This window comes from Phyllostomus hastatus, unplaced genomic scaffold (assembly GCF_019186645.2).
Source record: "Phyllostomus hastatus isolate PE091 unplaced genomic scaffold, TTU_PhHast_1.1 phas_scaffold_78, whole genome shotgun sequence".
Lineage (NCBI taxonomy): Eukaryota > Metazoa > Chordata > Mammalia > Chiroptera > Phyllostomidae > Phyllostomus > Phyllostomus hastatus.
This window is the reverse complement of record NW_025334041.1, coordinates 38,103,576-38,120,984: the sequence shown is the minus strand read 5'-3', so window position 1 is coordinate 38,120,984 and position 17,409 is coordinate 38,103,576. Positions and strand designations below refer to the sequence as shown.

At 33.2% G+C, this 17,409-nt stretch overlaps 1 protein-coding gene across 1 annotated transcript in view; it reads right to left on the bottom strand.

The window, feature by feature from the left end:
* Nucleotides 1–5,053: 5,053 nt before the first annotated feature.
* SEMA3A (semaphorin 3A) overlaps nt 5,054–17,409 on the bottom strand; it is a 205,977-nt gene continuing 193,621 nt past the window's right edge. The window contains exons 16-17 of the mRNA XM_045828814.1: nt 7,857–7,999; nt 5,054–6,297 (exon numbers count right to left, since the gene is read on the bottom strand). Of these exons, the coding sequence (XP_045684770.1) occupies nt 5,842–6,297; nt 7,857–7,999 (599 nt within the window). The 3' untranslated portion in view covers nt 5,054–5,841. The remainder of the gene's footprint in view (nt 6,298–7,856; nt 8,000–17,409) is intronic.

Below are 17,409 nucleotides of genomic sequence, written 5' to 3'. Positions count from 1 at the left end.
TAAATTCACATAGATTTTATTGAATGCTATATAGAAACCTACATTAATTTGTTGACATCAGAAATTTAAAACATGGCATGAAAAAAATTTAAGGGTTGATAAAACTACCATTCATTTTTTATAAATTCAAAGATGCAAGCCTCCTAAATATTGAGGTGTATTAAAAATAATCCTTAAGTGGAAAAACTCTTTGATATTAGACACATAACTTTGTCTAAAAATGCTTAAGCCTTTCTCAAGTTAGATATAAAAACACAGTTTGAGCATTAAGAACTGGACTACACAAGTGACATGAGTTTTCAAAAATGTATTTACTTGAGATATAATGTTTCAGTGAAATGCAGAGAAAAAGGATGGAAGCTGAGACTTCAAAATTAACCAAATTGTGATGAATTCAACACATTTATGAAAGCTTTTGCGTGGGTACTGTAAAAATAAACAGTGTGTCTACAAGTGTAAAGTTTAGATTAAAGGACATAAAATACAGTCTTTTGTTATACAAGACAAACTTGACAGTTTAATATAGTGGCAATGTGGAGCTGACAAATTCAAGATGTAACTAGGCCTGCTCACTTTTTAAAACTTGTGTGTGTGTTTGTGTAAAAATAAGTCTTTGCTTGTCAACTATATACACTAACCTCACTTGTATGATTGTTTAGCCATGAAATGCTCCATGTAGGGTAACCATGGAATAAAGACACCATTTATATTGTAGTGATATCTTTGGGGAAGTCTTGTTAAACCAAATAAACTATCTGCAAATTAGCAATGTAATGTTGGAACCTGTGCCTGAGCGATCTAAAAACAGATGAGTGAGGTGGTTTTGAAGGAAGGTGAAATATAAGAGAAATTATCTGTTGAGTTGTGACAGCAGAGAGAGAGCAATCTGATGAAGCTGTCTTCTCCCAGACATTCATCTGTGGAATTCCCAATTCTAGCTGAAGCGTGGACAGTTGATCTAGAGAGGAAATTGTGGTGTACAGATTAGTTTGAAGATGGTTGTGGGAACTCTGTCCAGTGCTGATTTCAGCTGAGTCAGGATAAAAGAGGTAAACATTAAGAGGGAAGGTAGGGAAAGAAAGCAAAGTGGGTAATGGGTGGAAGGTAGGAGAGTGAATGACAGCACAGCCCAGTGATGAGGATATGTGGTACAAATAGAGGGCAATAAACCAAACTGTAGGAAAAGCCAAACAAACACCCCATTTTGACTCATAGCAGTGGGGCATTTTACTTTTCTTTATGAACATGTGCTCTGTCCATCTAAAATACTTGTTCCCAAAATAAAAGCATTTTTCCCACCTTTCCTCCACTCTCCTTATTTCTCTTATTGAGGTCTCCTGGACATCATCTAGACAAATATGTCTTATATTTTGGTTTATAGCTTGTATGTTATTTCTTTTCTGAAGCTTTCTATCTCTGGCCGAAGGAATTCCTCCTTCCTCTTTGATAATATAGCACATTTATTGTGAACTTGTATTTGGAATTTACCACATTATAACCTGGTTCTTTGCAACCATGACCTCACTGAACTCCTTCCCTGAGCCAGGAATCCTGCTAGGCACTAGAGTCAGAGATAGTTAAGATACAAACCCTGCCCTCAAGGAGCTCCCATACTAGAAAGTGAGATGGTGCTGTAAATAGAAAAATCATACCTTTGTGTTAAGTGTGACAATGAAAAAATATACAAGACCCACATTTAGTGTTGAGAAGATGGCTAGCTTCAGAAATGGGAGGTTCAGAAAAGACTTGCCAGATATGATTATAAGTCATGTTACTATCTGTTTCTTTTATTTTACTGTGAGCTCTTTGAGGACAAGGGTTAAGTCCCAGTCATCTCAGTATCCTCATCCCTTACCAGTGCCAAGTACACAGTAGATAGACAAGATCTATCAGTGGGATTTAATCAAATAGGTAGGAATCTGGCTTTAATGGGCAGTGTTTACAAGCCCAGTTTCTTTACACTTGAAATCGCCTTTGGTTTGGTTTCAGTTGCAAACTGCCTCTACTTGTGTGCATTTGCATGTTTGAAACCAGAGCCAAGCTTTTTCCTTTGGCCACATGGACTGTAAAAATGGTCACACTGCATGAGGCATGATTTTTGTGGCTTCATTCTCTTCTGCACGTATGGTTCCTCTTAATATATTAACTTCAAAACATGGTTCTTTAATGAACTAGTCTAGAACAAATTTTAAAAATAAAATAAACTAATAAGATTTTGCAGACTTTTTGAAAAAGTGTTTTCTTTTTTATAGAAACATGTTTTGTAAATATAAACGTTGACTTTAAATAATTATTACAAAGTCAAAATAGAAAGGATTGCTCACTTTGGCATTAGACCAGTTTATATTTAACAACTTACAACCCAGTAAGATGATTTAATAGTAACTTTGAAGCTATTAAATTTGATAGAGTTCCATTAAAGTGAAAGCAAATTGTGTGTAAAAAATGAGTTCATAAAACAATGGTTTCAAAATGTAATACTATTCACTCCATATTAATGCTTGCTTATGACCTTCAAGACTGGAAATTTCAATGACAAATTATCAGGCATCTTTGAAGATCCTGAATAAAACCAAACTGATTATGATGACACATTATAGAGTTTCATTCCCACATTTCCTTTATAGATATGTCATAAAAATAAAAACATTTAATTTGAAGGGCATGAATATTCACATCATCACCACAAATATAGAGCCCAGGTTACAACTGATGACAATGCAGAAACCTGATAGCTGATTATGTAACAACCTGATTGGTTCTCACCATTTTCTAAACTTATGTTCCTTGACAATATATGCTAGAGGGAACAGTAAAGACATCTGAATTCAAATATTTTGAAGAAATATGTATTTAGCAACTGAATACATGCTAAAAGGAAAAATTTACAGCAGCAGGTTCATTACATTTTCTCTCCAGTTTTGTAGTTCCCATCTGAAATGCAATGATAAATACAGATATGGAACATATACACTACCTGGAAAAAACATGCTTTTTGAATGGGCACACACCTTCTGCCCTTAAATAGCACATTAGCCACCTCGTCACCTGTGCAGGAAATCTGGCATTTTAGGATGATGTTGAACACAATGAAATGGAGTACCTATAAAAAGTTGCATTTTACACTCTTCTTTTCAAAATTATTCACATCTCTTTGCCTAATGTGTAGGTAGCAAAAATATTAAACACATACCATTGAAAAATTGCTAAATAATACATAAATGTAGTATTAAGTGTGCATTTACATGCATTTACATGTTACATTTGATTTCAACTGGGCCATAATTTCTCTGCTACAATGTACCTCTTTTTCTACCTTAAGACTGTGGTCATAATTTGCTTAAAGATCCACGAATCTCTCACCATAGTTTCAACTCTGATGATCCATGCATATGTTAAAGTCTATTAAAAATTAAATGGGACATTATTTTTCGTGCAACCAGTCCCGACTCAATACACATTGGCAGAAGATTATGATTGTAATAAGAGTTATTTACCCACAAGTTATATCTATAATTGTCTTTGAAAACTTAGACCTGATGACATATAAAGACATAGATTTGTTGGTCTTTTGTTTCTTTTAATTGATGTCTAGACTTTCTATGGGTGTTTTAAAATGCTAAACAAAATGCATTCAGATATTGGAAGATATCCTGAAGTTATATATTATCTCTATTCCTTCAAACGTTTTATTTTTGAAGACTAATAGGAAATAAAATACTTCTGTGATTGAAAATAAATTTGTTTCAGTGGAAAATATAGAATAAAATGGAACACCAAATTTTAGTACAGTTAAGATATCCTATAAAAATAAAAGAATGACCTATTTTTGGAACATTCTTTTATATGACTTTTATATCTCACACTTTTGTTTTCTCTCCATGAATATATTCTTCAAATAATTTAAAATTCAGTTAGCATTTAAAGATGTACTTTTAAAAGTAATACTGTATTAATCAATGGAGCTTAAAATTGAATGTAGAATTTTTTAGGCTTTCATTTGAAAAAAGTGTGAATGGATTGTTTATTCAAGGTTATTATTAAACTTGTAAATTGAGCTTCCATCTGTGAAATTTTTCAGTTGATAGCGAAATTTTAGAAAATTCACTGTGGTCTGAGGTGAGAAATTAATGCTGAGTTAATTAGAATCCCAAGACAGAGTTAGAATTTCAATGCTGCCTTCATTAAGTAGCAACAGGAAGTTTCTTTTACATTTTTGTCATGATGAAGGACCTAAGGAAGGATTTCTGGCAAGAAGAATGCAGCACAAAAGAAGCAATTGCAATGTTGATGGTTTTATACACCTTCAAGTCAAAGATTCTCAAGAAATCATCTTAGGACAATAAAGCAGGCAAGCCCTTAATTAATAATCTTTCACCTTATTTTAATAAATTGTTGCAGGAGACAAAGACTTTTACATGTGTAAAGTGTGGATTGTGTCCTGAAAATAGTTTGTATAAAAGTTGCTCCTACTGACATGAAAAGAACTAATGTTCTTTAGAAAGACAATTGTCTTTAATGTGAGATAAGAGACAATTAATACAGATATAAACAGAGTTGTAAAATTCATTTTTAAGATGTTTTGAATATTATTTATCTCTCTTTTAAAAAAAATAGGTAACACAGAGGTAATTCCTAATGGAATCATAAGAGAGAGTTTTTATGTCTCAAATATGCAGAGATTCAAACACAGAATTAAGGGACATTTTCTATGAATATATATTAAGATAATGCTTATTCCTTTCATGAAATATGCTCTCCTTTTCTCCTCATTGATTCATCAGATACAACAAAATGCATTTAACAAATCAATTTGTTTCTTCCCTTTTTGAGAGGGTTAACTGCTGTTTTTCTAAAAACACATGCATGTTAAAATCAACTTAGACAATACTTAAAGAAGGGGAGGTGTTATTTCTTTGAAACCCTCAGAGCAATAAAACATAATTTATATCCAGGCTTTACGAATTAACTGTGATGATGTGTATATATATATATATATATATATATATATATATATATATATATATATACATATTTCTAAGACAGTATTGGCTATCCCTCTTGCACAACTGAAAACAAAAGGTTGGGGCAAAGCAGCACAGAATTGGAATTTTTAAAACAAAAACTATATAGCACAATAATTGTAAGATGAAAACTTACTCTAGCTTAGAAAAGAGCTAAATTTTACTGCATATTTGTCATGGTACATTTAAATTATAGTTTTAATAAAATACATCTTTAGATCAAAGCTGAAAGAAGACATCAGTAGTAGATCAGTGAATTCCATTTGTTTTCTGGATGATGGATGGTTTATGTTTTTCATATTTCTATAGACCATTTCATTCAGTATCATTTTACTCCTCCCATACATATATAAACACAAGCGCTGGTAGACAGAAAAATATCCTTGGATCCAACCACATTTTGGAATATTCATCAGCTTAGTAATTCCATGCAGTTTATTTTAAAGTTTTAGTTCAATAAAATGGCTTTGCTGATGCAACTTTTCTTCTTTAGATGGCAATATGGCAAATGACATTTTTGTTTCTCAGGCAAAGAGGAAAGCGAAACCTGTACAGTGAAATCCCATAGGAAACATTAAGTCTGCTCAAGAGAACATGTGCACTCGCCGGACCTCTATTCCACGTTGGTATTAGAAAGAAAGCCTGTTAGGAAAGTTACTCATGGACTTAATTTATAATTGGTGGAACTCAGTTGCATTTCCCACCATTGTAAACATCCACATAATGCCATGGAAAAAAGTTCACGCATATTGCATTTTTTCCAGTTACTGTCTCAGGAGAGTTTCTACTTGTTTGAGGTTTCTAGAGGTAATACAGCTCAGACACTCCTAGGTGCCCTCTCAAATTCGTGGGTCCTCCTGTTTCTACCTTTCTTATTTTCCTGTAAGTGCTTCCATTTGTTACTGTTCCCTTGGTTATGTCCTGGCCTTTGCCGACGTTGTTTCCTGTCCCTTTTCCAAACTTGTTCACAGAACTCATCCATTGTGTTCAGGTTGGGGTGGTTAATGAGCTGCATGAAGTCTCTGTACCAGACCTTCTGGCTAGGTGTCATGCTGTTGGACATTTCTTTGGTCTTAGAGCCATCTCCATCATCATCTTTATGAAGAAGTTCTTCCAAATGCTCTGTGTCAATGACTTCCAGGGTCACTTTAAGAAGAGTTTGAATGAATCCGTGTTCCACGGCATGACACAGGTAATTGCCCGAATCCTTCCGCTGAAGACTACGCAGTAGAAGTCCTTGTTCCGTCCTGATGATATGGTCATCCACTCTAATCTAGCAAAAGAAAAAAAGGCAGTAAAATACACATATTTAAAAGGACCATATTTCTGAAACTCAGTCTCAGTAAAATTTTAGATTATGTGTTGAGGCACATTTTAACAGTCAATAAAATTTATAGCTTAAAAGACATGATAGCATTTTGCTATCAGAAAAAAGTTATACATTTATTTCAATTGTTTTTAGGATGCTTTGCAAAATATTGGTTGCCTATGGTTTTAGTAAATTTTCTCATTATAATAATTTAAAATATTCAAGATGATGGAAGAAAAGTACCAAGACATACTTTATTTTGCATATTTGAAAGCAAGCATATAAATAGAGGAGAAAGTTAACATTAAATATTAGAGTTGGAAATACAGAACCATGATACTAGAAAACAATGCAGCATTAGAATAAACATGTAAAATATGAAAAAATAAAGTACAAAAAATTAGCAGTTGAACAAGCAGAAAAAAGCATGGGTTACATGCTTCATAATTATTTATTTAATTTCCTGGGTCTTAGATGTGACATAAAAATGCAGATATGTTCTGGAATACATCCAACCTCACTTTAATTTTGAATGCGGTTTATAACAGAGATCCCTAAAAGCCTAAGCTATAATGTATAAAATCAACCTTGACACTTGCATGGTGTGATTATACAGATAAAGACTGCTTCAATCAAGAAACACAATGGGAGAATTTTTACCTTTATATTCAGATTATGCTTGTAAAAATGTCTGCACATAATCCATTTAAAAATCACATACTGTGGTTGCTTTTATATAATGCTTTTCAAAAGCTTTGAGTTCTCACTGAGATTTTCTTTACATAATTCTTTAATTTTACAAAGGAATAAATGTATTCATTGAGGAGACAGCTCTGATATGCAAATTTCATATCAGAGTTCATACTGGGACTTTAGATGTTTCATCCTAAATCTCCTACTCCCTTTCTCAAAACTCTATTTCCCATTTGAGGTAGAAGTTAATGGAGAAAGAAATACATATTTGGATAGCAGCATTAATTGAACAAAAGTAAAAATTAGTAGAATGATTTTTTTTGTACACAAATATAGATAATATAATACCTTGTAGATAACTACAGAAAGGAGAAAGCAGATTCTAAAAATATTGGTCCTGGAACAAATAACACCCCTTTTTTATTACAAAATCTTTTATTATAAAATCATAAGCATGTAATTCTATAACATAACAATAGCACACTCAAGCACACCAAATGGTATTTTAGGTGAAATCTTTGAATTAAAACTATAAATTATTGCACCCACATTATTACTCTACCAATTGCACTCAAGCAGGTGTTACTTCTGCCAAACATTTGTATATAACCACATGGCTTCTGGGACAAAACTCACCTTTGTTACTGCTACACCTAGCATATAACCTGCCATCTAATCAGACCTTCAATGAATATTTGTTTAATGAATGAGCTGTTGTTTTGTAAGAAAAGGATAAAGATTCATAGTAATTTTTCCCTTTGAAGCCAACCATGCTGGGGTGACTTAGTATAAGTTAGATAGAAATAATCCAGTCTATTTCATTCCTATACCTCTTCTTTGCGCTCTTCGTTTCGTCTCTGGAATTGCCAGTAGACCAGAGCTTGCTGTGATTTTGGGCTGCATTCCAGGAACGTGCTACTATTTTCTACTCCATAGATGATTCTTTCTTCAAGGCTGTGGCCATGGTGATTATCTGTTCAGTGAAAAGATGAAATGAGAACATGTTAGAGAAATAAACTCAACTTTCCAAAGAATTTATTTGGAAATTCAGGAGATAAATTTATTGCCAAGTTGGAAGTGTTTTCCAAATTGATTGAGGATGGTAGAAATGTCAAGGATGTAAGGTTTCAGAACCCAAGTGCTTATCAAAATAGACATTATTTTGTATGGATTATATAAGGCATGTGCAGATATTTGTCTTCCAGAAAATAGCATTACAGTAACAAAGTCAGTCATGTGTGCAGTGTAACTATACATTTTTATATGCCATGATAATACTCCCCAAGAAATGATTTTCACTCTAAAACTCTGTGCTCTGAGTAATGGGGCCAGTGCATATTGTACTATTTTCCAGCAGAGAACTCATTCCACAGGGCTTTGGAAACAAGATTTTGCCTCTTTGTGTTTGTTTTTTATCTGTAAAATTAAATTCACCAACCAATATTTATCTAATATTTTACAAAAAGTAGAGTTCAGGAAGTTTATACTCCTTGCCAATAACCCCTAAATAATCCGCAAGTTTGTTCTGAAGATCAGTTGGTGTGAAATGTTTGGAATGGCTCAGAAGAAAGATGCATAGTTCTAATGCAATGTGGTTTCAATTGCCTTTATTTTAAAATGACACATCTTTTAATATTTTCAAGAATTAAGCTAAAGAATATGGCAAGAGTATATAATAAAATGCAGCAATAAGAAATCCTGTTTTCTGATTAAGTTTCTATTATTTTACCCTTTATGTAACCTCCTTGAATGTGGTAAATGAAACACAGTTAAGATCAAAAGTACGACCTAGGGAGTGTAGGTAAAACTCATTTAGAGAATAAAAACCTCCTTATTATCTTGTATAATCCTGTTTCCATTATGACATCCTGTACAATCTGGGATTCATTAAATTAATTTAGAAAAAAATAAATATATTTTCACATGCATAGAAGGCTGACAGTACAGACAGATAAAAATATTTTGTTCTCTATTTCAAGCTCAGCTAGATTTTTAATTTAAAAAAGTTTTCCCCCTTTTTGGCATTGCTTTGACAGTTTTACTCTCCTTATAATCAACTGAGTATTTTGTCTGTCATAGACAATATGATTTGCTTTCATTAGCCTTAAAACTCTCCAAAATCCTGCTTCCATCCAATCCTTGTCCATGATTGAGGTCCACCCTCTCCTAGTCTCCCCCTGCCTACAGTCAGCCTTGGGCCTCCATTTGTTGTCTCTGGGGCAGTCAGCCTCAGTGCTTTTGCCTTTATTTCCCGATGTGTGAAATAAAACTCTTATAATATTGAGAAATATCTTATTTAAAGGACCGATCCCTTAGAGTTAGGAAAAATGAGGAAATCACTGAAATGTAAAGAAACAATATTTAACTGATTTGAAGTCACTCTATTTTCATATTGGAGGTATGGATCTTTTTCAATGTCTATATTGAATATAGTAGCATTTTTCTTTTTTTCTCTGAAAGTATTAGTATGTCTTTGATTGAACAGATTTGGCACATGTGGCTCTACTAGTTTGCAAGGCATCTGCTTCCCTGGATAGAGATAAATGTAATCTCTATGCCCAACAGGGTCTGGAAAGTCCCCTGTGAGTCAGGAGTTGCCATAAATAATTAAAATGCTTCTCACAGAACTCAATGCAGTGTACATGGAATTCTTTTTGTTCTTGCTAATTGCTTTGCAATTTAAATTTCTTTGATTTAGAAATCCTTTCAGTTGGAATATTAGTCAGCCTTAAAAAAGGAAATCTGCCATAAGCAACAAGGCATAACATGGCATTTGGTGTGCTTGAGTGTGATATTGTTATGTTATAGAATTACATGGTTATCAGGACAAACTTTCATTAGTTTGTCCTGATGGACCTCAAGGTCCATCTATGCTAAGTGAAATAAGGCAGTCACAAGAGAACAAGTATGAGAAATAAATCCCACTTATATGAGAAATCTAAAATAATCTGAGAGAAGCATGGTGGTTGCCAAGGGTGGGGGAAAGGGAAATGTGGATTTGCCTTCAATAAGAATGTGGTTTTAGTTATGCAAGATGAATAAGACTTTGAGATCTAAAATTTGTTAAGAGGGTGGATCTCATGTTGTGTCTTCACACCAGTAAAATCTTAAAAGGTTAAAAAAATTAATATAGTAAAAAGTTGTTTTACTTATAAGAAGAGAGTTTTCATTCACATTCTAAATATTACTGAATCATAAGATATACGACAGCATGACAATATAGAATGAAATCCATTGGATTCAGAAACAAACACCATGGTGATCCACTGATATCTTCTGATTTACCAACCATGCCTCCCAGGCCTGCTTTGCTTGTAGACTTGTCTCTCACCTAATCTATGTCACTATAAGTATCTATAGAAATGTAAGGTATAAGTAAGTTACTGCTCTTGAACATAGAACTCTTTAAATACTTTAGTATACTAGTTGCCCCAAAGGTAAGAACAATGTAACTTGTATAATAAGAAAGAACAGATTTTTATATTATATATTAGTTGGGTACATTTTTAAAAAACAACACTAAGTTTTCTTCTTCCCAATTAATTTAATCATTCCACCTGGTCCATAGAGAGTTTTTGGTTCAATTTTCTTAGAGTCCTGAGAAACCTGCTCAGCTTTTAGTTTCTCTACAAGATTTCCCCTGGTGACAGCAAACATTTCTAAACATATATATACACACAGAGGAATTCTCTTAATAAATATTCTCTTATATTTTTAAAAAACTCATTTTAACTGCTATTTATCTATAGGAGAATCTAAGATAGTATTTGATTTAATCAAGAACTTACAACAAGTTGTGTTTAGTTTAATAGAGTAGAAGTTCATGGACTTTTCAAGACACATCATAACATTTAGGTACTTTTCCACCTGAATAAGAAAAGAACCACAACTGGCGAATTTGGCACATTGGCTTGGCACCTTTCATTAGTTTGTCCTGGTAACCGCTCTTGCCAGTACCTTAAAGATTCATTCCCCTTTCACCTGGCTCTTTCTATCTCTTTTGTCCAAATAAAAATCAAAAGAGAATCTTTTAATTGGTAAGCAGTGAGCCAAAAGTTCAATCCTATTAACCTTAATAGTAAATTGTGTGTGGAGGTACTACTGTGGTTCTTTGGTTTGAGACCCCCCTCTTGTATGTTCCGTTGGGTTCTGCTGCCATCAGCAGTAATTGCAAAAGTGAAACCTCCACTGAATACAGTTTTCCGCTGATTCCACCGCAGCGGAATATTTCAATCATCAGTAACTTTGAATTTCAACTGGAACTTTAATTTAAAGTGGACTCAGCCAAGAATTCATTAATTTGGGTGCTCAGATGTAACAACCTGTAAGTGTTTTTCTGTTAATTTCCCCACACCTGCCACCTTGTAAACAGATATCCAGTAAATATTTTAGAAAGAATGATAAGACACTCAATAAATACCATTCTTCTTCCTAACCATTCTACCCCAAGTGCTTGATCAAATTTTGTGCAACATCAGAAACATTAGACGTCAAATAACAAAGTTTTTCTCCCCATCCTTTAGGGGCTCCCTTCTTCTCCCTGCCCCTCAATCTGCCTCTCCTCTCTCTCTCCCTCCTCCCCTCCTCCCTCTTGCCCTACTCCCTCTCAAAACATTACAAACAGGAACGATATTTCGATTGCCTCCTAACATTACTAGATTGTCAATACTTTCTCGGACTACAAGTGTGCTACCATATTGACTGTTTATTAAAGCAAACAGCTCTGCATAGAAATGGCAGCATGGTATAGTTAAACTGTAAGCGCTTTTTGAAGCAATACTACTGAAATCATAATTAGCCGATATAAATCAAAAGCTCAACTGAGAAGCATTGTTAATTAAAGATTTCCTGAATGATAAGAAATCTTGCATATTCATAGTAAATATAAGCTATAATATGTCCCTGGATTAAACTAGTTGATCAGAGAGCTGTTTACATGGAACACATTCTGTTAATGTCATGAGATAATGGATTTTATTAAATTGTGTTGTGCTGGGCCCCTCTGACGTGCTCACTGTGTTTATATCATGACGACTTTGCATGTGGTGTTCAGCACATCATAGTGTTTCCTGATGTACATCTTTAATTTTCTTTCTTTCTCATGTTGATTTTTAGGAATTATCGATATTCTCTTGATTAATTTACATTTTAATGTACCTTGTGACTCACCACTTGATCATATTTCTCCCTCTACATTGACTAAAAATGTGTTAGAAAAATTTATATCTTACCCTTATTATTTCTTGGTAAATATATTCTTAAATGCCTGCTTTTGTTCTCTGTCAGCAAATTTACTTTGCCTTGTGACATTATTGCTATCTTTGTTTTATATTTGTTTTTAATCAAACATAAATAACAAAATATTTATAACCCTTTAAATATGGTTTTTGTTGTTCTTAAAATATACTACATAGAATAACAGTATAGTGTTTGGACACAGAAATAGTCATAAAACTGTGCAGTATTGTTGTTATTACTGTTGTTGTAATAGTTTCAACTGCTAATTCATTCAAAACTTAAAACCTTTCATTGAGAATTCATATGAGACAAATTACAAACTCCTTCCCAACATCAATCCTACTCCTCATCACCATCACAGAAAGTATTTCCTCTTTTATGATTCCTAAAAATCTCTTTTGTGCATATATTTTCAGAGTACATACCGTCTTATTTATTATAATTGTTTATTAATCTGATTATCTTTCTTTTACTGTATATTCTATAAGACAGTCATTAATTCTTAGCTGAGATTTGCTGAATGGCAAATCTAAAACTATGAAGTCTGCATTTATAAGCATAAGTCTCATGTAAGCTTGATATCCCCAAGATAGAGTTATCATAATTTTATTTAAAGATCATTTAAAATATAATCAGTTAAAAAGGATGCAGGGATTATAATCCTGGTTATGGTAGAATACATTGTTAAACCACTGTTAAATGTAAACATTTCAAATTTTCTAAATTTGTTAAATTTTTAAATTTTACAACAGTTGATTTGAAATATGCTGGGAGAAAATAATGACTAATCAAGTATACTCCAAAATCAAAAATTCCAAATATGGGATAGTGAGAAGACAAAGAAATTTAATACATCTTATGAATATATTCTCATATGCCCAAGGACACCTAAATCTCTAAAAGACTTCCTTGGCAATGAGTAATCTTGTAAATTTCCAGAAAGAAAGAATTCCAATTTAATCTATTTTAAAATACATTTCACACTTAGAAAACAACTGTTTGAATACAAACTTTTGTCATGAAAATTACCAGTACACAAGAAGGGTATAGTTGTTAAATTTGCATAATGAATTCTCATGGCCTGAATTGAATATTTAGAGCAAAATAATTAAGAGCAACAAACATTAAAATAATTTTAAAAGCACCACAGTGTGTTTGAATAACACAATGTTACAATATGTTGCAGCTGTTAATGATGAGAAATAATGTTTTTAAGGAAGCAATTCTCAATTAATCACTTCCTCTTTTAGTAGGATAATTTATGGAAATGAAATGAGCCCAATAAACCAAAAAGAATGGGAGGAAAGAAAGAAGTTAAATAAATTGCTTCCTTTTGTAACAACAAAAATCCATGATATCCATCATTTGGCCAGAAATATCATATTGCTAAAGGCCTTATTTAGTATTTGATTCTCTTCCAATAAAGCAGAAACAGAAGGCATCACATTTCAGCTTTCCATTTATTCCACTCTCCATTTTAACCCCATAAATGTCTTTTAAGAATGAAACGTTAATAATATAAGAGGCTCAAAAAATTAGATGTCATGTAGAAAAGACAAAGATGGGTGAGTTAATGAACATTATATTTATTTAACTATTTGACCTATTATCATTTTTGATGTCCTCCCATTTGTTATTGAGAAGTTGAATTTAATAAATAATAGACATAAAAGTAAAGCAATTTTTGGGAGGGGCAAGTGGTTGTAAATTATTTTAAATATATTTAACAAATACAGTTAATTGCTGAAATACATAAAGAGAAATCTAATTCTATTTGTTTTCATCACATTGTAATTTTAATATTTTACAGTATAAGTTATTTTTTCTCAATTGTATTTACTGGGGAAGGCCAAGCAAAGAAGGGAAAGAAGCATTGCCCAGCAAGCCCTGGTGATGTAGAAAACTGCAGATATGCACTTCTTCAGTAAAACATCATTACTTAGATTTTCCTTACTAGATTCTACATGATTTTTTCCAGGAACAGAACAGACACTTTATCAATAGAAAATATATTAATTTGGCTTAAGGTGGATGAATTGTACTTATTAAGTTGCAGTAGCTAAAAAGGCACTTTATGGATGATCAAAAACTCTCTGGAAGACATAAAATACTTACAAATAAAAAATCGAGGACAAAAATTTCATTCCGTTCAACATCCATGCATATTCTTGGATCTGACTCCTAAGATGGCTAACAATTGTCTTAATTTCACATACTGTAGTGCACTTAAATTCTGTAGCCTGTACTAAGCTATATAGCAGGGATCTTGTTTGCTTTTTTATTAAGATAATGCTTAGTACAATGCTTCTCCAATTTTGTATAGGATGCTCAAGCTAACTAGTTTCTTTGTAAATATTTGTTGAGTGTCAGTTTGCGTGCACACGTGCACCCAGATATGAACACATATGCATATATTAAATCTATGTGCTCAATACATCTATTTGTCAAGTAAAAAAAAAGACTCAGTTAGTGAAACTTTAGAGACAGTTTAAAGTTACAAACTTATCAACTTGAAAAAAAGTTTAGGAATTTCAAACTACTTTGATTTATGCCCTAAAGTAAGATCGTCTCTGGTGCTGGGGAATACTTATTGGCCAGTATACAGCATTTAAAATTTTATAATTCAAGTAGTTTCCAATCTTCCTTGAATTCACTGATTCCTCTGGATTTGTATCAAAAACGCTCCTGTTCGTATACAGATAGGTAGATGAAAAAAAATCACAGACAGATATGACCAGGGCGCTTTAATTTCATTATTCATAGATAATTATTGTTTCAGAAATGGTCACTAGTGACTTATTTTTTAGAGATTTATTAAGTTAAAATATGAAAATGAAATTGAGGTATTAGGAAATTACTATGAAGCCATCTGAATAGTTGTATTTAATACTGTGCTTAATATCTTGTGATGCTGAAGTCTGCAATGCTTCTTAGCATAGAGCAGGCCGAAACTCAGTTACATGAAAGCCAACACCAATATGAAGATGTCTACTGTAATGTTAACATAGTCTATATCAAAATCTAGTATGTATTATTTTCATAATATTATAGCAAATGCTTTATCAAGATAACACATAATTCATATGCCAAAGTAAAATTATCATAGGAATGTTTACTTTTAGAAAACATGAAACATGGACTTTGATATTTAATTTACTTTTCCCCAAGAGGTATGACAGGAGATAATCGACAATACCCATTTGCTAAGGCAGAAAACTTCCATAAACAATAATGAAAAAAAATCTTCTGTTTTAATATGTTCTCCTTGTAAGTTTTGGAAATTAAAAAATACAGCATCCTTAAAATGTTTCCACTTACAATGGTTAGATTATATGAGTAGAAACACTTAAGTGATCTCTGAGGACATATTTAAAAACTTTAATAAAGAACAAGGATGACATAAAATATTTCAAAATTGTTATTCAGATGTACATGCATGTTTAGCACACATATACTATAAATAATTGGATTATTAGCCTAAAGTACTTTCAGAAGATGTTTATTGTGGTGATTGGTTATCTCCAGTGAAAAAAGTTTTGAAAAGGGTTTACAAAAGTTATGGAAGATAATACTGTAGTAAGTTCATTCTAGACGCATGCTTTTTTATATTTTAAGATCTCTGATATCAGAATGCAATGTCACAGTTGCTCTTGATCTGAGATGAAGTTGCTTTATTTGGGAAAAATTTGTTCTTCTGCAGTACACATGAGAATCTACTAACCTGATACCTTTTTGGTCTACCCTGTTGGTGCTTTCAGAAAGTAAACCTACCCCCGACTAGTGTGGATTGGGCATCATCCTGCAAACCAAAACGGTGCTGGTTGGATTCCCAGTCAGGGAGCATGCCCAGGTTGCAGGCCAGGTCCCCGGTTGGGGGTGGGAGACAACTGATGGATGGTGATGTTCCCCTCCTTCTCTTTCTCTCCTCCCTTCCCCTCTCTCTAAAAATAAATAAATAAAATCTTTTAAAAAAGAAAATAAACTTTGATGAGTACCACCTTGTGGTTCAAAGAGTATCCCCTCCCTTTTCACTACCCATAATTATGGTTGAAACAAGCAAATTTCCTTGCTATCTTCTGCTCCGGGATTTGTTTTGCCTTCATTTTAATACTGAAGCATATTGTGTTATGGTGTGCTACTGGGAGCATCTATCAGACAACCCATCTGGGGCAGGTATTTTTGTTTTTGTTTTAAGCAGTGCATAAAATAATGGTGTATCTTACATTCAGTAACATTTTAGACTTGATACTAACTTGATAATTTATTAAAGTTAGAGATTTGATAATTTATTAAAGTTAGAGATTTTTTTAAGGCTGACATCATACTCATCTATCAAATCTTGAGGCTTCTCTTGGGGCCTAATGCTCAGATTCATCGCTGGATTTTCCTACATGTATAAAAGAAGCCAAAGTATAGACCAGGCAGCATTGCTACAAAATACTAAATTTACAACTCTGCAGACCATAAAAATGACACTGCAAAAGATATTTTATGAAATTTTGATGCCAAGAAAGACATAAATTGATCCAGCTGTCAAGATAATTACGAAGACTGAATTCTGCAGATATTTTACTATGGGACACTGGAAAGGAGATGCATGTATGTAGAACAGCCAAGAGAACTATCACAAAATGAAATTCAATGATGGTGTTCAACTAGACGTTAGGATATTAAATACTTCAAAGATTCAAAAATTTAAGATGTAAAATTTAAGAAAATGTTACAGTGGAGGTTTATTCTTCTCTGGATATCTAGATCATAGTATGACTCCTTTTTGCTTGGTAAGGAAGAGGACATGGGAGGCCGTTTTAAAGGTAAATTGACTCAGATACTTATGCTGCTGAATGTAGTCAGACCAGCTCCAATTCTGTAGGCAACAGTTATTTTAAGGGAGGAAACATGTTGCAAAAACCTGAGGCTTGTCTTTAGCATTCTGTATGAGGTGTGAGTGGAAAGACAAGAAGATCTGGCAGCACAGACATATTTAGGGTTTTACACTAAAATTTCCCGAGGTGAAGAGCCACCAGTGACAGTGGAGAGCGCCCTGGATCAGGGGAAGGGGAGCTGGATTTGTCCGCCTCACCTAAGCCAGCTCACCATCAGTGCTGTCTTTACACCAAGGGCACAGGGCGCTGAGTGAGTGTT